The sequence below is a fragment of the Populus nigra genome, chromosome 9 (genome assembly GCF_951802175.1).
Source record: "Populus nigra chromosome 9, ddPopNigr1.1, whole genome shotgun sequence".
Lineage (NCBI taxonomy): Eukaryota > Viridiplantae > Streptophyta > Magnoliopsida > Malpighiales > Salicaceae > Populus > Populus nigra.
In genome coordinates, this window is record NC_084860.1 from 10,116,635 (window position 1) to 10,137,880 (window position 21,246).

At 32.7% G+C, this 21,246-nt stretch overlaps 1 protein-coding gene across 1 annotated transcript; it reads left to right on the forward strand.

Moving 5' to 3' along the window:
* The first annotated feature begins 9,611 nt into the window (after window positions 1–9,611).
* Window positions 9,612–13,468, forward strand: LOC133703461 (uncharacterized). Its single transcript, XM_062127993.1, has 3 exons — window positions 9,612–10,200; window positions 10,728–10,847; window positions 11,795–13,468. Exons 1-3 carry the CDS (start codon window positions 9,874–9,876, stop codon window positions 13,358–13,360), a joined length of 2,013 nt encoding a protein of 670 aa, XP_061983977.1. The 5' UTR covers window positions 9,612–9,873; the 3' UTR covers window positions 13,361–13,468.
* The last annotated feature ends 7,778 nt before the right edge of the window (window positions 13,469–21,246 follow it).

Sequence of the window (21,246 nt, forward strand, 5' to 3'; positions counted from 1 at the left end):
TGCAAGGGAAGTATTAAGGTATTATAGGTTAGGTCTAGGTCAGTTATATCCTAATAGATGGATGATTTTGGGTGCCTTTGATAAACTTCTTAGGCTTGTTGGAATCGAGCTTATTGTTAGCATTTTTTGGACCTATTACCATTTGGTTGTTGAGATCGATGGTGACGATGATATATGTTGGTTTTTTACCTTTGCCAACAGACCCACTTGAGTTATGAAGGGGACTCTGCAGGGAAAGCCTACGCATGTCAAGAAATAGAGAAGGAGGTGGCTGATATTAAGGTATAATGGGCTAGCCAGCCCTAGATAAGATGCAATAAGTTTGGGGTTTCTCCTATTATTAGAGGGTATCTTCCCGTGAAGTGAACAATAAGCCTCATCTAATCTCAAATGAGAAGAGAATGTGTGTTGCATTGGTATTGGCCTTAACTGAGTATGACATCATTAAAATAGCCAAAAGGCATTAACATATCATGTTACAAAGTATGCAACCTTTTTATCCTTTATTTTTATACATCTAAATTCATATCTGACTTTATTTTTATGAAGGGTTAATAACAAAAGAAAAAGAAGAAGATACTTCAACTAGGTCTATAGAAAGAAGTATGTCTGTATCAAGAAGAGGGTCCTCATCTCTTGATGTTAGTAGAACTGTTACTGAAAAAGAGATAGAGTGTGACACCATCAATATAGACGAGTTTATCATTCATGAGGACTTTGTTCTTGAGGAAGCAATGGTGAGAGCCTAGACTCCTTCACAAATAAAAGCTAGGGATAACTATACTTCTCTAGCTAGGGGTCAAACATATCTAACCCTTATTGAAATAATTATAAGTGTTGTTGTTACTTCAAAAGGAAAGAAGGTTTCCACCACTATGGATACTAGTGTTCTAACCTTATTTGTTGAAGCTTCATTGGTGATGATGATCTTTTTATCTTTACCTCTAACTTTAGTTACAAAGGCTACAACTATTAGGACCTCTGCCTAGGGCATTCATATAAAAGTTGAATAAAGATTTAATGATGCTTTTATTGGACTCATCCTTGGTTGAACCCTTTCCCCCCCTACCCTAACTGAGGACGAAAGGTAGACCATGAAAACTATTATTGGTGGGAGGTCTAGCCTTGGGGAGGCAAGCCTCGAGGTGGTGAGGCAATTAGAGAGGGTCTCACAATTCCTTTATATATCTTTATTAATGCATGATAAGAGTTACAATCGTCATTTGACTTTAACTAGACAAATGGTTTTTAATGTAAACACTTTTTTTTTCTGACCATCATTTATTTTAGTTTATTAGTATTGTTTCTAACCATATTGTCTTTTGTAAAATTTTATGATGTGTGCCTATTTCAAAAGGCATTGTGTGACCAAAAGGAAACACGTGAAAAAGACCATCATTGAATATAGGGCAGATCATACTACCTTTTAACAACTTAGAGAGGAGAAAGTTGTTGTGGAGGCTGAATTGAAGGACCTTAAGGTGGCTTATGCCTCTTTAAATGACAACATGCAAGGTGTTGTCCTTTAGCTGGCAACACTAAAAGGCAGCTTCAAACGGCTCAAAATGAAATAGATGCCTTAAAATAGGGGATCCTTGAGGCAAAAGCCATTTAAAATGGTTTGAGGACTGAGCTCTTTATTACTAGAGAAAAAGTCCAGAGCTCTTGGGCGTAGTTGAAGGCTCTAAGGTACTCTCTTATGGAGTTCTAGGATTTGTTTGAAAGATGTGTAACTTTTTTTGAGATGGTTGGGAATAAGATCTTCCTTGTCATGTCTAACTTGTACTTCTTCAATTAATTAAAAATAATGCAAGTGGTCTTCAATGATGTTTTCCACCCAGTTCTAGTGCCTAATTTTACAATTGTGTTCCCTTTTAGGGCTGCAACTGCCTAACATAGAGAATATCTAGCTGAGAAGCCTAGCTTAAATGTCTAAGCCTTAGCCTTTCGTCTCTTTTTAATTATGATCCAAGATATATGTGGCAAAGTAACACTCGATTTATGGATGCCATAATCTTCACATGGTCATGAAGGAAATCAAATAACATTTCAGGATGGGGCTTCAGAGTGTCAATTGAAACAAAGAAACATGATATTCATTATTTTTTATATCATGCTTTGTATAAAGAACCCAAAGACAGTTTTGATTATTTGGTTGTGTAGCTTCGTGCAAATGAATTCATAAGTGAACTTGTTGCACTCCTTAGAAAGAAGCCTACATTTCCACATAGTCTCTATTGATGAAAACATTAAAACTTCATAAATGACATTGGAGCATAGGTCCCGAGTTGAGTTCGTGATAAAATAGAGGTTTTTGTTACCAGATTGAAGAAAACCACAACGATGCTTTTGGATTGGAAGTTAAGAAAATCCTCTTTAACACTATCAAACACTGACAACTATTGGCTCTTTAAGGGAAAACCAGATTCGAGGGACTTATATTTCAACTTGTGAGCATACATGTTAAATGTATGAGCATGTTTTTATACGATGAACTTGTCCTTCAAGAGATGACACATGATTGTTACTCTTGCATGATGAGTAAGAATTTTGATTATTTCCCAAACTTTACAACGAAAATTCCATAAGTGATGACCATTGTGTTACTTGTAAGTCCTGAACTCAAGATGTTACATAAAAGGCTTATCTTGATGCAAAGCACGTGTAAGGAGCATACACCCTAAACGTAGGTTCTAATCTTTTTACGTAAGTCATGGTCGGTTTACTATTTGGTCTCTAAAAAGGGTATATTGTTGTCCTAGTGATCATCCTCGTGAAGGCAATATAGGGGCTCAGTAGGTAATGAGATGACATATATATCAATTATTACCAGTTTAAGCACTCAACAAAAACTCAAATGGTTTCACAAACTTAAACCTTCACTGAAAGTCATAGGGTAAGTTGTTATTCCCCTACCTAACCCGAAGTTTCCATGTGTGTGCATTTCAAAATGATATATCACAAATAAACTAGTGACACACAAAGACATTCATCCATATCCAACATACATGCATGAGTAAGATAAAACATGTTAAGTCGTAAATAAATAAAAAAAAACAAGCCACATACAAAAATACATCAAATCACATAAACCACAAAAACCTCACAAAGCATAGTCCAATACTGTTAAAAAAAAACTCCTCAGTAAAGTTGTCAGTTTGTCGCACGTGGACGCACAACGTTGAGGGTCAGGGAGTCGCCACCTAGTTGTTTGGTTCAGGGTCACTAGGAGACTCGAGTGTACTAATCTTTATTAGAAATTCCAAAGGTGAGGGGTTGGTTATGGCTATAGAAGATATTAGCATCATTAGCGTATCCTACCTGAGGTAACCTGCATTGTGTAGTCTAGATATGGTTTAAAGGTTTTGATGGGTTCTTAACCGATGATTTATCTGTGGCTAAAAAAAATTTACTCTTAAGAATAAATCTGGCATTTCGAATTTATCATAGGCTCGTATGCCTAAATGAGTTCTTTTGAAAATGATCCATGTAGGTGCCCTAACATGGTTCACATATCCTGGAAGACTAAAGAGTTTTTCACAACTCGTATATTGTGGTGAAAAAATACCCTCAATTAAAATTGATGAATATTCAGAATAATTTTGAGAATTTTTCAATCAATTCTTGTTATTTAAATACCAATCTACTTGTATGTCCTACATTTATACTAGAATATTGACAATTAATTCTCATGAATTAAAAATTTTAAGAGTTATTTAAATATTGGCAAAATACTTAAGGAATTTTGCAAGCTTGTTGTAACTTTCAAAATAAAAGCAAAAGAAAAAACAATACACGTATTTTTAAAAACAATGCTAAAAATTATATATATATATATATATATATATATATATATATATGCAATTTTTATAAGGATTGAGTTGTATACAACATACAAAAATCATTTTTTTATATTACTATTTTGTTATTTTATTGTTTTATATTTTTATAAGGCCATGTTTGGCAAACCCCACTTTTTCTTTAGAAAAACTTCCAAAAACAGGTATAGGGGTGTGTTTGCCATACACCTTTTTAGACCAAATATCCTTTTATAAAAAAAAGTAGTAAACCAAACAAAATCTTAAATATCTGACCTAATTTTGATCCAACTGGGGTGACCTGAAAACAAACCAAAAATAAAGATCCAAACCCAAAACAGATTAAACATGAGAAAAACATAAAAAATCAAAATTTCTTAGAAAAGACAGATCAAACACAAAATAAATGAAGAACACAAAGATCATTCAAGCATAAACCTAACAACGTGAAACCTAAACTAGACCAAATTTCAAGTAAACAAAGGCATCATTTTATTATTAAGCATGTATAGATCAAGAATCAAACGTCAAAAACCATTGATTATCACTGAAAAGCCATTATTTGATCAAAATATATTTTTAGATAGTCAAAAGAAACCTAGATTATTTGCTAATCAAGTTGTTTATACAAATAAATGGATCAGAAATGGTCCAAATCATAAAGTTAAGGCAATGTTCTTTCTAAGAACATGAAGAACACTACCTTAGAAACTCAGAACATGTCTAGAGTAAAGCCAACCATTGTCAAACCTAGGATGGTTATTTTAGGCATCTAAAACATGCTTTTTTTTTTAATTTCAATAAACCATATTATCAATACCAAGCATAGTTGAAACAAAAGAAACTAACAAAAACAACAAATCATCATAAATATGCATTAAGTTTCATTTTCCAAAATTGCAAAATTAAAACAAGCATGCTTAACCAATCTAAGATTCAAAATTGACATTTTGTCATTCCACGAGGCTAAACCAAAACTCAGGAGCTTGAAACCATGCATTAACTAGATAGAAAAACATTAACACCTTATTGACAAATTTGACATATTTCAAATCAAACTAAAATGCAATCTTAACATACTAGGGTACCAGTCGTCATGTCAATATATTCAAAAACATTGCATCAAACAATAAACAAAGGATCCAACAGGCCTTGTGGACTCCACCTTCAAAGTTTGTAAGAGTATACCTTCTAAGCTTGAAATCTTCAATGATGGTAGATTTTTGCTGCTACTTTTCTTTCTCATTGTCTAAACTAGCAAAACCTTTTTTGAACTCTTGAACTCAGTTGAATCTCTTAGACCTTAACTAAATTTCTTCCATATTCCCTCTCCTTTTATAGGTACGATTCCCTCTCCTTTTATAGGTTGATTAAGAGCTTCTAGATGAGTTTGTTAGGATTCTAACAAACCAAATCTAGGCTGGTTTTATCATGAGATAGATGGTTTTGGATCTAAGTTGTTTTGATCAAACTTAGAGGCTAAGGTAAGGTGTTTTAGCCCTTTGATCTTGAGAGAAGTGTTCTCAAACTTTGATAAGAACTCTTTGAGAATTTTTAAATGTGAACACACGAAGAAATTTGGGTGGTTATGTGCAAATGGGTGTCTCAGTCAAGGCTGACTGGGTTGGCCACTTTCGTAGTTTTGTCGGAGCAATTTTGATATCAACGTTGCCTGAGACCATTTGAACTTGGTTGAGGGGTTGCATACCTTTATATTGAATCCATTCCTGCTCAATTTAAAGGTATGTGGTTCCACATTCATTCATTCAAAGATGCCAATCTAATCAATATAAAGTTTGAAAATGTAATGATAGCTGATCGGGGACAAGATACACAGTAGCCGAACGACACGTCGTCTAGGCTACACCCTACAAATTAAGGTTTTTAATTTAAGACTTGGTAAATTTTAATTTAATCCCTACTCTTTTAATTTCTTTTAATTTCACCCGTAATAGCTTTCTGAACCCTTAATTTTATACAATCTCACACCTGCAAAACTCAATTGTTTGCCCCAAAGTTAAGCGCTTTTTATAATCTGGTTCTTATTTTTTATTTGTTCAATTGAACCCCTAATTGACTATCAAACTTTCAATTTTTTTCAATTTGGTTTTTGATTTCATCGATTTCAAACCCTGAAGTCCGCGTTTCTCACAAGTTGGTCATTAGATTTGGATTTCTTCAATCAAGTCCTTAATTGCCCACCAAACTTCAATATCTATTCAATTAAACCCCTGATTTGACCAAATTAACCTTTAAAAATTACAATTTAGCCCCCAGACTTTAATTTCTTCAAATTAAAACCTAAATTAACTTAAAGAATCAATTTTTCTTGCAATTATGCCCTTAATAAATTCAATTAAACCTTGAGAAATTTCAATTGAGCCCTTAAACATACAATTTTGAATTTTTCTCCTCAAATTTAATTTTTATTTGCCAATGGAGCCTTCATTAGTCGATAACATGCTGTCAAATTTTCTAATTTTGTATATTTTGATCCTCCTCAACAAGTCTTCAACAATTTCTTGGACGTTCTGATATATTCTTCTCACTTATTATTATTATTATTATTATATGTTATTTTCTTCCAATATTTTTTTTGTATTTTCTTTTACATTTTTTTGTTTATATAGGGCCCCAAAAAAGGTAACAACGTGCTACATGTGACAGTAGCTATCATGATTTTATGATCTGAGTCAATGGTATAAAATGTTAACCCAATTTACCATTGGTTTTTTTTTCTAATCTTTTTTTATGCAGATTTTTTTTTCAATTTTAACCTTTAACACTATGTTTATTAAAGATAATTTTTTTTCCGGTTTGCCTCACGACCAAGGACCAAGGTCGTGAATTTTCCATGCTAACTCAGATTGACTCAAGGCTTTTACATCATTTTATTTATATGTCAAACTTCATTCTCATTTTTTTAATTGTGTTTTTATCCCTTTTTAGATTAATTTTATTAAAAAATTTATCATTCATAATTTTTTTCGATGCAGTGATCTTGGTCTCATGATCTAGGTCATGGATATGGAATGTTAACCCTGGTTGACATCTTTTTTTTCTTATATCTTTTTTTACACTGATTTTCTTTTTCAATTTCAACCTTCAACATTGAGTTTATTAAAAAATACTTACCAAAAAAAAAAAAGTTTATTAAAAATTAATCTTATTTATTTTTTATTTTATTTTCTTTCTATAAGGATAGTCTGACCTCATGACCCGAGTCAATAATTTTTTATGCTAACTTGAATTGACTCAAGAATTTTTCAAGTTGTTTTTCAACTTTATCATTTAACAGTAAGTTATCTTGGAATTCAGCTTCATGATATATTTTTTTCTTTTGGTAAGTGTTCTTCTTCTACAAGTCATCGTTATCACCTTTTCTCTTAAGATTCAGTACATTTTCCATTGTTGCTTTTTTTTTTTTATCATATAATTAAATTAAACAATCTTATTGGATTAGACCCTGTAGGGTTTATAACTTGAGTCACTAGATTTTTCTATGCTTTATAAAAGGCTAACAACACTTGAACGTTGTTTTTTAAAGTTAAAAAAAAATCGACCTAGCCCGCGACGAATCCCAAATTACTTATCTAGTTAAACGAGTGTTTGGGAGTGAGTTTGAACTAGTTTTTTATTAAAACTTGATTTTTTTTGTTTCAAGTTATATTTTTAGTATTTTTGGATCGTTTTGATGTGCTGATATAAAAAATAAATTAAAATAAAAAAATATATTATTTTAAAGTTTTTTCAATATAAAAATATTTTAAAAAACAACTATTATTATATTTCCAAACACGAGAGAACACGAGAGGTCCTAAAAAATTTATACCTCATCGAATTAAAGAAATTAGTGTAGGAGAGAAAAACATAACGTTTAGCTACGAAGACACGTCTTCTATAGTATAACGTTTTTTTTTATCTGTTTGGCTTACCAGCTATGCTAAATTATTGGCGGGTCTATAGCTTGAGATATACTGAAGAGAAAAACTTGAAAACAGTTTCTAACGCGCTTTCTATATTAGACTTCACAGAAGATAGTTTAATTTTTCTAAACTAGGCTCACCACCACCTTGGTAAATATTTTGAGAAAAACAATTGTTTTTGTAGTTTTTTCTTGAAGAATTTACGTTCAAACAACAGTGAAAGAATTATTTGTGATTTTGTATGCAAGTTTTAATTTTCAAGAGCATCAAGTGGTATTTTGATGCGGAGACAGCATTGTTTCTTCCCCTGCGTGGATGGTCATGGGAGCTCTATGGTAGTTTTCTTCCCCTTCGGTAGAAGAAATGATACTTCACCTCCCACACTCTTTTACATTATTGCAGTTACCTATTTACCATTCTTCTTCAATAACTTGACATGAATAGTAATGGTGTTCATTTTCGGTTCGGTTCGGTTTTTATCAAAAAAAATAATCAAACTGATTTTTTTAAAAAAACCGAAACCGAACCGAAACCGGTTTCGGTTCGGTTCAGTTTTTTAGAACAAAAACCGGTTCAAACCAGTTTGGCTTCGTTTTTTCAGTTTGGCTTGGTTTTGGCTCGGTTTTTTTCCTGTTTGGCTCGGTTTTGGCCAGTTTTTTTCGGTTCGGGTTCGGGTTCGGTTCGTTTTTTCGGTTCCAGGCTTAAAAAACCAAACCGAACCGGTCGGTTTTTTCAAAATTTTAATCGGTTTAATCGGTTTTTTTTCACAGTTCGGTTTTTTTGGTTATTTTTTTCTGGTTTTCTCGGTTTAATCGGTTTTTCGATTTTTTTGAACACCCCTAATGAATAGTATCTAACTAAGTGTTTAATTTAAAAGTATGGTTAAAATTATTTTTTAAAATGTTTTTCATTTAAAAATAAATTAAAATAATATTTTTTTTATTTTTTAAAATTTATTTTTGATATCTACACATCAAAACAATTTAAAAATACTAAAAATTCAATTAAAAAAATAATTCAAAATCTAATAAAAACTGTTCAGATTTTTACCCTAAATAATTAATTTTTTGGGGTTATGGTGCCTGATTTTGAATTTGCATAAGTTTGCTTACTTAAAAACAAGCATGAAAAGAAACTATAAATCATTTGTCTTCAATCATGTGACCAAATTTTTATGTGTTGCAATCAAGTCCTTAAACAAGTCAAATTATGCAATTGACTTCGACAAATCTCTCTCTCTCTCTCTCCATCCATACATCGACACAATCAATAACCCTTGGTAAATAAAAAAGAAAAGAGGAAGCACTAATTATAAGGAATGGTTATTGTATTATATTGATGGTAATTAATTGTGGTGTGCATTTTTCTTTATTTGATGGTAATTAATATTTATAAATTAAATCCCACATTAATCAAAACTAGATTTCCATCTAAAGATTCTAAATGAATACATTTTATCGGTTTAATATTTATTTAGAAGTGTTGTTATGATTGTTTTTTAAAGTGTTTTTCATTTAGAAATATATTAAAATAATATTCTTTTTATTTTTTAAATTATTTTTGATACCAGCACATCAAAATATCTAAAAATACTAAAAATATTAATTTAAAAAAATAAAAAAATTTAAATTTTTAAAAAAATATATTTTTTTAAAAAACAAACCGTACATTATTTATAATGAAGGAACTCGTCAAATTAAATTAAACTTTGATGCTAAAATTTGGATAAAAAAAAAAAAGAGGTGGTGGGAAAAAATAGGACACCAATAGTGTTTCCTCTTGTTTTATTGACCGCGTCCACATGCAGACATGCATGTGCCGCCCATATGCGTCTGTAATTTTTTATATTACTAAGCTAATTAATCAATCTTAACATCCAAACTCCTCTCTCTCTCTCTCCCTCTCCACTTTCCCTATTTCTGTTCAACTCGCTCACTCTCAGCTGCTAGCACCACAGCTACTCATCACGAAAACCCAAACAAACCCAGCTGCTGGCTAGCACCACGGTTACCCCCCCCCCCCCGGCCATACTCAGCTGCTGCTAGCACCGCAGCTACTCGTCACAACCCCCCCGCCAACAAACTCAGCAGCTTCTCTCTAATGGCTGGCTATTATTTTGCCAAGCAACTATGAAAATCACCGGAAAACCACTCTCGACGGCCAAGCTGGACTTATTAGATCTTAAGCCTCGAAGGAAAACCCGAAATCCGAGCCTGATCCGATTGAGGAGACCACCCGAGACGCCTTTGTTGAGATGGAAGATCCAAGAAGATAAACATAAGGATAATAATGATAGGAATAGGAATGTAGGCGTTGAGGAGGAGGATAGTGGTCGCCATCGCAGTTTCCGTCTGAGAGGTCACGTCTCGGCGAGGAAGCTTGCCGCTGGGTTGTGGCGGCTTCAGCTGCCCCATACCGTCCGTGAAGAGAGGTGGAGGGATCAGTTAGGGTTTCAGGTAACGATCTGCTGCGCTCCTCCTCCTTTTTCTTCAATGGAAAGATCTACAGTCATAAATGTGATTAATTATTGAATTTCGAAAATTAGTGTGCTTTAAAGATTCATGTGGTATAATGATGCTACTATGTTAGTATTCGTAATAATAATTATATTTTTTAAGTGAAAAATAATCTGACTAAGGTTTTCTTGCTATCTTTACATTCTTCCCCGTAGCATAGCATCGTAATTTATTTATTAAAGTATGTTTTTGGATGCCTATTTATTACAACTAAATCCGGTTTAAACATGTTGGTGTGCTTCAAAAAAACCTTAGCTGTTCAATGCCTTTTATAATTTATAGATCTGTTGGGGTTTTGGGCTTATGTAAATCCCAATCTTTCATTTAGATTTTGAATGGCGTACGACTTTGACTTGTTGAGCCTGATGTTTATTTCGACCTTGGTGATCAAGGCTAACAAAGCCATTTTGACGTTGACTTATTGAATTCTTACACCATGAGTTTGTCAATGCTGCTTGTCTGTGCAGCATGGCATGGGCCATCTCGGCATCGCAGTTGTACCTCATCACAACGACAAAGTGTATGTCCCTGATGCAAACAATCTTCTGGAAAACTCTGCTGGTGCGAGGAACAGATTCTTGTGCAAGGTACCAAGGCTTGTGAAAGTTTCTTATCTATATTTTCAACTGTTCATGGCCATTAGATACTGACAGTATTGAGTAAAGATCATACTTGAAGTTTTAGAAGAGTCTTCCAGTCGTTGTTGCTATAACCTAGCCTCTGTTTATAATTATGGACTCTGTGGCTCATTTAGGTAATTTCTTTTCAAAAGATTGACTTCTTGAAATTCTCATGATGTTCCAAAAGTTGCCTGTTCCATTAAGAATGTGAATATCTTTGTTCCCCGGTAGAGCAGGGTGTTAATGCGGTGTTTAGTTTTGCAATTTTCTTCATTTGGAAACAATGTTCCACGTATTTGTACACGAGTAGGAGTACATTCAAACATGCAAGCATTTATATGGACAAGATATGTATTAGTAAAATCTACATAATTTAAATGATAGGGCACAATTACTCATCAATTAATTTTACATTACAATTAACGTGACCGACATAGTCCAGAATTAAAAATTGGATTGTCATCAATAACCTAGTTTTAAAGAGAAAAATAAAAATTTCATGAGATAGAGGCATTAAAGAAGAATTCCACAATAGTATGTCGAGTTTGTTAAGCTGCAATATTGCTTGGTGCTTGAATTTCATTAAATGATAGGTTGCATGGTGTTTTTAACCATGGGAAAATGCATTGTTTCAAATACTGGTCAGTACATTGACGTGGCAATTTATTAGTCATGCAGGAGTTTTGTAAAGTAGCTCAGCCTGCTTTTGTATCTAATGTTGAAAAGCTTTGAACTTGTTTTCTAACTTGGGATAAGCTGTCAGCTATGAATAGTTCAGTTTTGAAACCTCGATAGCATAGCGTAGAATTGTATGCCCTCACTTTCACTTCTATTGGTTATGTTTTCATGATGATGGGTCTATATATACCTTTTATGCATATTTATCCAATTCTGGATGTGCTGTGGCTGTTTAGCCTGGGCCCACGTTTCAGTTTTCCAACTCTGCTATGGAGGGCGCAACTAAGTGGAACCCTGTATGCTTGGAAAGATCAGATGAGCTACAGCAGTCCCATAGCCAGTTGAAGTGTCTTGATCAACAGGTGAGTGCTGTCTCTGTGGTTTCTGCACTTGAAGCTGAACTAGAGCAGGCTCGAGCACGCATTCAGGAGCTTGAGATTGAGCGTCAATCTTCAAAAAAGAAAGTGGAGCACTTCTTGAAGAAAGTAAGCGAGGAAAGGGCTACATGGAGGAGCAGAGAGCATGAGAAAATCCGTGCATCATTTAGTGACATTAAAGCTGACTTGAGCCGTGAAAGGAAAAATCGTCGAAGTTTGGAAATTGTAAATTCCAAGCTGGTTAATGATCTGGCTAATGCAAAAGTATCAGCAAAGAGATATATGCAGGACTATGAAAAGGAAAGGAAGGCGAGAGAATTGATCGAGGAAGTATGTGACGAGCTTGCTAAGGAAATTGGTGAAGACAAGGCTGAAGTTGAAGCATTAAAGAGGGAGTCCTTGAAACTCAGAGAGGAAGTTGATGAGGAAAGGAGGATGTTGCAGATGGCTGAGGTTTGGCGTGAAGAACGTGTCCAAATGAAGCTAGTTGATGCCAAGGTGGCCCTTGAAGAGAAGTATTCCTACATGAACAATCTTGTAGCTGATTTAGAAGTTTTTCTAAGGTCAAGAAGCGCAACCCAAGGTTTAAAGGAAATGAAAGAAGCTGAATCTGTCATACAAGCTGCCGCCTCGGTGCATATTCAGGATATAAAGGAATTCACGTATGAGCCCCCAAACCAAGATGATATCTTTTCTATTTTTGAGGATGTCAACTTTGGTGAAACGAATGATAGAGAAAGTGAACCATGCATTGTTTACAGCCCTGCTAACCACGGAGCAAAAATTTACACTGTGAGCCCTGAAGTTGACGTGATTAACAAGGACGGCAACCATGGACATTCTGAAGCCTTTGTTCATCAGAATGGTGATATAGAAGAAGATGAGAGTGGGTGGGAAACCGTGAGTCATCTTGAAGATCAGGGCTCAAGTTATTCGCTAGATGGCAGCATCCCATCTGTCAACAATAATTGCCGGGAAAGTAACGTCTCAGGTAGTGCAACTGAATGGGAAGAAAATGCATGTGATGAAACCCCGATCACTGATATCAGTGAATTGTGCTCCATGCCAAGAAGACAGTTGAAGGCGTCTTCTATCACTAGGTTTTGGAGATCTTGTCCAAACAATGGGGACAGCTACAAAATAATCTCAGTGGATGGGTTGAATAGTAGGCTTTCAAATGGAAGAAAATCTAATGCTGGAATAATGTCTCCAGATAAGGTGTCTGGTGAAAGTGGAATCAGCCCCCCAGATTTGGTGGGGCAGTGGAGTTCGCCTGACTCTGTGAATCCTCACATGACTCGAGGAATGAAGGGCTGCATTGATTGGCCGCGAGGACAAAAGAACAGCTTGAAGGCAAAGCTCTTAGAGGCAAGGATGGAGAGTCAGAGAGTCCAGCTGCGCCATGTTCTTAAACAGAAGATTTAGATGCAGGCAATGCAAGCCTTGTTTATGAATATTGCTCATGAAACCAAATGGAAATAAATAGCACCATTTCTGACTTGGCAAAATGAGAAAATGCATCGGTTTCTTTCATTCATGCACTAGAAGGCCCGCCAGGGCAAATATCATCTAGCGCTTTGCCCCGTGCTTTGCTGCGGGGATGTCTCTGAAATAATAAGAATGCAATAATCTAACTGCTGCGTGGGCAAGGATTTCTTTGATGCGTGAAAATATCATGATACTTGTAATAATAATATATATATATATATATATATATATATATATATATATATTGCTTTATTATTATTATCATTATTATTAAAGATATAAATAGTAGGAATATTATTGGATGGACGTCATATCTGGAGGCTAATAAATTCCTTCTTCTTAGCCCTTTCTATCAAGACCTCGGCATATCACATGGAATTGATGCCTCCATAACAGGACAACGTTTTCTTCTCTTGAATTTAAACCCTTGTGCTTGCACGTTTACAATCAGAACTAGTTATGTAATAAAACAACAAGACTTGAAATCATCATAGATTCTGGACTAAGCAACAACAACACATTGTTTCTTAGGGTTTTTTTGTTTTTTGCTTCCTTGATTCTGTCTTCGAGATATGTTTGGTATGCAAGTGAAGGATGTCAAGAGTTATCCTTCTAATTTTTCAACTCATTTACTCGTGTTTAGTACGAGTTCGGGGGAGGAAAGATTTCATGGAGATTAACATTTTACCCAGAAGGAGTCAAAATGTTGACCTCGCGAGGGAAGGGTAAGGAAATTTCAAGGATGAGAAAAACTTTGGACTCTATCCTTTCCTCCTCTTCTTTTTTAATGAATCCTAACATTTTTCTTTTCTTTTACTTTCGTTTTACAATCACAGCTACATATTATTTAATTTTTTAAATTATATTTAATTTAAATTCTGATTTTATCCTTATTGGGATCTCCCATTACCCTTAATTTTTCTAACGCTTCATCCTTTAATTATTTCTATACCCTTAAACCACAATTTTTGGTCTCATTACGAGGTTGTCTTGTATGTGACCAAGACACAACCTCAACATTAAGCTCTAGTGCTAACCGTGAAAGAAGCCCCCTTATTCTCGCTGGACTTCATCACTAATATGAAACAACTGCTAAACTTAATTAAACAAACAAAAACATATATAAAATAAGTATCGGGAATCTTTCTTTCTGTTCTTTTGAGATTTTAATTTTAAACATCAACATCAACATCAACGTGGACATATTAATTTTTATTTTATTCTTGTTAAATTTCTTCTTCTTCTTCTTCTTTTGGCAAGTTGGTGTTAACTTCCATGTAGATTTTATTAATTTATTTTGTAGGATGTATTTACACAAGAAAAACAATAAAGAAAAAACAGATTAGATTAGAGATCAGAATGAAGAAAAAATTAGGGGAAAAAAATCAAGGACAAAAGGGAAATTAAAAGACAAAAGAAGGGATGAGAATATGAAAAAAAATGAGAGAGAAAAAGAAAAGGAAAGAAATGTTATGTTTCCGAATAAAAAATAAATAATAAAATTTACCCTTAACATCTCATAATTTGGTCTATTTTTCACTTGTTATAGTTTAGAAAATTACATTTTATATCCTGAACTATATACATGCACTAATACTTAATCTTAATAATAAAAAAATAACAAAATATCTGATTATTTACAAGATAACTATTATTTTTTATTTTATGACTGAAGAATCTTCCCAATATTAATATTATAACTTTGTCATCAAGCTAATAATTACTATTTTGTCATCAAAATAATACTACAATCTTGTCTAGAGCTAAAACATTCACAATTCATTGAACATCTTATTTGCAATTCAAAATATATAGAGCATTATGTGATCTTGCAAAGCATAAAATTATGTGATCTTGTAAAGCATAAAATAGTTATGCATTCTAACATGTGGCTTTACCAAATGTTCCATAAAAAAAAAAGTCTTTGAGACATCAACTTGTCAATACCATTGAGATCCCACCACAACTCTCTCAATGTTTGATTTCCCCTCTATAATGATAGTCTTTTCCTCCTTGATCTCATCAATCATCCTGTCTATATCAAAGAACTCCGACAACTTCCTAACTCTTATATGCTCATTTGCTAAAGAATCAATTCCAAAACCTAGATCCCTACACTTTGGATGGTCTATACAAACAAACTCTATCTTAGAATCGCCACTAATAGCTAGAGGCTTTATAAATGAGTCAATAATAAAAACCATCTAACGAGACCACTTCAAAACCCACCATCCTTGACATGGACTCTGGTAAGGCAACAATCATAACATTTCAGCACGAGAAAATAGTGGAAATCAACCCTCGCATCTCCATTTGGATGCACCCTACTATTTGTTTTTACGCTTGAAATTATGTTTAGATGCATTTTAAAAGCATATTTTGCTTAAAAAAATCATCAAATTAATGCATTTTTTTAATACTTTTTAATGATTTTGATATACTGATGTCAAAAATAAATAAAAGATTTGAAAAAAAGTCATTTTGATATATTTTCAAATGGAAATCACTTTTAAAAAGCACCCTACACCACAATACCAAACACACACTTAGACATCTGGGGAAGGAAGCTGCTATGATCAGCTGTTGAAGGATCTGAATTAATCAAAATATCATTTAGCTCAATAAGAAGATTGTGAAATCTTCTTAAAGAAGATGGTATGTTGATCCCTCCACCATTGATGGGGCAATAGACTTGTTATCAACATGCACATGTACCTGCCTAACAAGAACCATCTCCTTAACTGTCTCCACTTTCTGATGCATAGTTCTAGTTAGTATCTAACCTACAATGGGCACATCATTAATGTTCCAACCTCGGGGGAATCACACCCTCTCAGTAGCCATCTTCTCTTTGGGATGTGTAATTGCAATACATTTTAAGCTGCTAAAGTCAACAACATCTACACGATTTATAGTATCGCCAATCACAAATCTTTAAAGCATATATTGCTTCTTCAAAATGTTTCTGCATCTGCCTACAACCAAAGTGACTGATGGCAAACATGAAAAGTCACATAATAAAATGTGTGCTAGGAAAAAAAATAGTGGACCTAAAGAACACAGATCAAATGAAATAAATTAATGGTTTTCACATGTTGGCAAGATTGTGACATTTCATAACACTCTGATGATTGACATTTGATAACCCTTGCAAATTCTAAACTACATCACATTCTTTGAATATTCTTTAGTTAGTGTTAAATTTTTGTTGTTCGGATAAGTACAATATGAGAAAAAGATCTCAAGACTTGAATAACATTAATCCAAAAATAAATAGATTATTCCTATAACTTACATGGTTTAAGGAGAAGCAGGATTTCAAAGAGCCACTGAGAAAAATCAAGGCATCTCCAACGAGATAAGAGTGAAGAGGTAATTTTTTGGATAGTAGGGGCTGAGCTAAAAATTGATGAGATAAAAAAGCTAAGGTTCTTTCTAATATTTAATTTAGGGTTTTTTTAGGGTTTTTTATTAAAAAAACCTAACTATTTTTTTTTTGAAAAAGAAAAGATTCTAGCAGCATAATAAGAGAAAAATAATTAAAAACACTATATTTTGGTTTCAGTTTTGGTTTATATCATCATTCGAAGAGAGAAAAATTGTACATTGAATATAGAGATTTTTTTATATGTTGTTTGTTTAAGTTCATGATTTTTTTATATATGAGAATAGTTTGGTCTTTTTGTTCAATTTAAAATTTTTTATTGGCTTGCGATGTAGATTGTAATTTTTCAAACTATAATGGGTAATTAAACACGGATCAAACTACATGATGTTAAGGTTATTTTCCTTAAAAAAAAATAAAGGAAAGGAGAGATGTTTCAAACTAAAGGAGATAGATATGAATTATTATTTTTTCAAAATAGCAAGTTCTCAAAAATATTTTGAGAAACTAGCACAACATTAAAATGTTTTAGGAAAATAGCATAACCCAATGGTTTGTACTATTAGAATAGCCTAAATCGCTCAATTTTTTAAAAATATACAGGTTGCATTATTAGAAACATTACAGTCTATAGGTTGTGCTATTCTCAACAACACAATCAAAGTGGATTGTGGTGTTCTAAAATGTGCAATCCATTAAAATAAAAGTACCCTATGTCTCTCTCTCTTTTTTTTCATTTCTCTTTTGCTTCTTATATAAAAACTCTTTCCTTTCTATTTTCAAGAAAATTACAATGACATTTGCAGAAACAAAAAACTAATTGATGATTGAGAAGCTTCAAATCATCATCGAAAGGATACAAATCAAGAGAGAGAAGTTGTGCACTGAAATGATGTAAAACAAGAGAGATGAGTTTTTATATTCATACAGTATTGTTGGAGGCAAAAACCAATTAAAAAAACAGAGAGCTAAAAAGCTTAAACAAGAAGCTAACAAAATGGGTGCTGCTATTGATCTGGATCTTACCATTGTTTCCATTGGTGATTTGAGGATAAATCCATTTAAAGAAAAAATAAATGATATGATCAATGCAAGGGTTGGACAATCAGATTTGATTTTTGGTTTAATGTTTTCTAATGTACAGTTTTACTTTAATAAGTATAACTCTCAATTGAAATGCTGGATTGGACTAAAGTTTTACTAGAAGTTTCTAAAGATATTTTTTTATGTTGGGGTAAAATTTTAGGTTAATCAAAGTTCATAAAGGTATTCCAATACGGGTTAGAAGTTGTTGTATAGATTTAGCTATTTGCTTTCTTATGATTTGTAAACTTTTTATTTAGTAAGGACTTCTTTTCTACAAGGACAATATAGATGAAAGCAATTGAGATTATTTTGGCAAGAGTTTCTATGTCAGCTACTTGTGTTTCCTTTTCTTTTATAAATTTCCTCGTTGACAAGGTTTCCTTATCATTAAAGAATATCAAAAGTAGTTTTGGGTTTATATTTTCTAATTCATAATTTTACGTTAACAAACATATTATTTATCCAACTAATGGATCAATTTTATATTTTCTCACATGATTCTAAAAGCCTTGTTTTATATATGTTTAAAATTTCATAGTGATCAGACATCGAGAAGACCTTGTGATATGATCTAGAAGCTATCGTGTGAGATTGTATTAGTTTCCTAGTTGATTTAAGAATCTTTTTTCTATTCTATTTAGAACTCTTTTGTTATTTTTTCAACATTGTTTAAGATGTTTTACCTAGTATAAATAGGGTTGTTTATCTAGTATTTGATTTTAAAAAAAAATAATAAGAGATGGATTGATTATTCAGAAATAAAACTTGTGTGTGAGAGTTTGCCCCTTGCTCTTGGTTTCTAATGGAACTACTCTAACTTATCAAATAATTAACCAAGGTTCATGAAATTTTCTATACTTATTGTTTGTGTCTCTTCATAGGTGTTGGGTGGGGATTTAGTTTCTATAGTTTTGGTACTTTGATATATGTTATCATTGTATCAAGCTCAATTATAAACCCGAAGTTAGCTTTCTTGGAAATGGTTAATTTGACTGTGGGTTTTTTTATCTTTATATTAATAAGGTCCACATCAAATAAGGTTGAGAAAAATAACATTGTGCACTTTAAATTAAATGACAAGTCTCATCTAAAACATCTTGTGAAGATAGAAGCACAAAAGAAATAATAAAATACTCATAAAAGAAAAATAAGGATATTGTTCATTCTGTTTTGAAGACATTGTTCATTATCTTCTCCCCTCATCTAGCCAAGTTACGCAAAAGAGGCCATGGGGATACCCTTTTTCAAACCATTTGATACCCTTTCTCTCTTATCAAACCAGGTAAAAGATATGCTCAATCTCTAATTTAATGTACCATCTGCAACCCCAACTCCTTCTTTGTCTATTTGTACCTTTGAAACTCTCTGTAAACCCACACCAAAACTCCTACAAAACCAGCCAATATCAGCAAAAACAGTTAGGTGCCCAACTTTTCCAGTCTCCAATTCATAAAAGAATAAGCGTACACCATGATTAATAGTGGTAATAAGTTCCTAGGGATCAATGGTGTTGATCTCGCCAACATAAAGATTCTCATGCCTTAATTTTTGCCTATGAAATGCCTCTCAAAAACCCCTACCCAAGAAGAGAAAAAAGAGTTCTAGAGGAGCAAAAAAAAAAAAAAAAAACACTACCTTCTTGGTGATAATGGAAGCCATCTTCACCCTTATAGTTGTTATCAGTTTGTCATTTCTATTTTTGTCCAAACACAATGAGAACAACAATATCTATGATAACATTGTAACGCTTTGTTAATGTATCTCTATGATAAAGCTTATTCCTCTTTTTTATATCTAAAAATCCACCCCTAAAACTATTCTCCTTTTCTTTTTAAAATAGATTTATGGTGCTAAAAATTTAGAATTTATGGTTAACCTGCTTCTAGCTCAATTTAGGGTACCAAAACGATATAGTTTGGATTCAAATCCTTCATAAAAGTTTTAGATATATTTCTTGTATTTGCAAAGCATTTAGTATTGATTTATTCAGACTTCTAAAACTTCAGATATAGACTGAAAACTAAAATAGGATCTAGAAAAATGGGTTTTAAGCTCTTCATAAAAGTTTTAGTCATATATTTTAGATTTCTTGAAAGCTAAATAACACTAAAAACCAAGCTATGTAACTCCAATTACCAAAAAATGAATAATGTTCTGGTTTGACTAGATTAGACCAATTAGGATTTGCTCTCTAAGCTTAACTAATTTTTTTGCCTCTTCACATCATCTCAATTTCAACCTAATTCAATAATTAAACACATGAAAAATACCAAGAACTTCCAAGAATTAAAAAAATATAAAAAACAACTAAAACTCTAGAAACATGCAAAACACTCTAAATCGAAACAAAATAAGATATCGCAAAACTTTGTCAGTTCTTTGATAAGTTAGAGTAGTTTCATGAGGAATCAAGAGTAAAAGCAAACTCTCATACACAAGTTTTATTTCGGAATAATCAATCCATCTCTTATAAAAAAAAAATTAAACCTATTAAATAACCTTATTTATAATAGGTGAAACATCCTAAATAATTCTGGAAAAATAATAATAAAATTCTAAATAAAATAGAGAAAAGAATCTTAAATCAATTAGAAAATTAATACAAATCCCGCATAATAGATTTTGGACCATATAGCAAGGTCTTCTTGATATCCAATTAACCTAAAATATCAAACCAACATAAAACAAGACCTTTGAAAACTTTTGATAAAATTTTACTCTATCCAATGGTCACATTGAAAATTATGTTTGCTAGTATAAAAGTATGCATTACAAAAAATAAACTCATTGACGTGTAAGTAGAAAAATAAGTTGAATTCGCAAGTCTTGTAGGAAATAAGGCTCAAATACATTGAATTAACTCATTGAATGCCTCTTTAACCTTTTTAGCTCTTGACCTAGTAATAGGCTCAATTGGTACCTCTAATGGATCGTTTAGTGATGCTTGTTGATTCGCATTAAGTTAACTTTTTTAGTAACCATAATACTAGATGGTGATTTTTTTTTTAATTTTACCAATTTCACATATAGTTCATTGTGATGTCGAGGACGATAGTCTTGTTACAAATCCTATTAATATGATTATTATATGATTATAGAAGGTCATAAATCAAATGGTATATAGGTGGAAGATGTAAGTATACTTTTTATTATATTCAAGCATTTTAATATTCAATTATGTTCACAATATCATAATTATACTAATATTTATATTATTTGCTTGCTTTTCAAGCCAACGATAGCATCTATCCAGGTGTGGTGCTATACATTATATAGGCAGGTTTATATTACATCACCTGTCTGTCACATATCAGGATTGGTCATGACTTTATTGGTATATTGATTAAGAGAT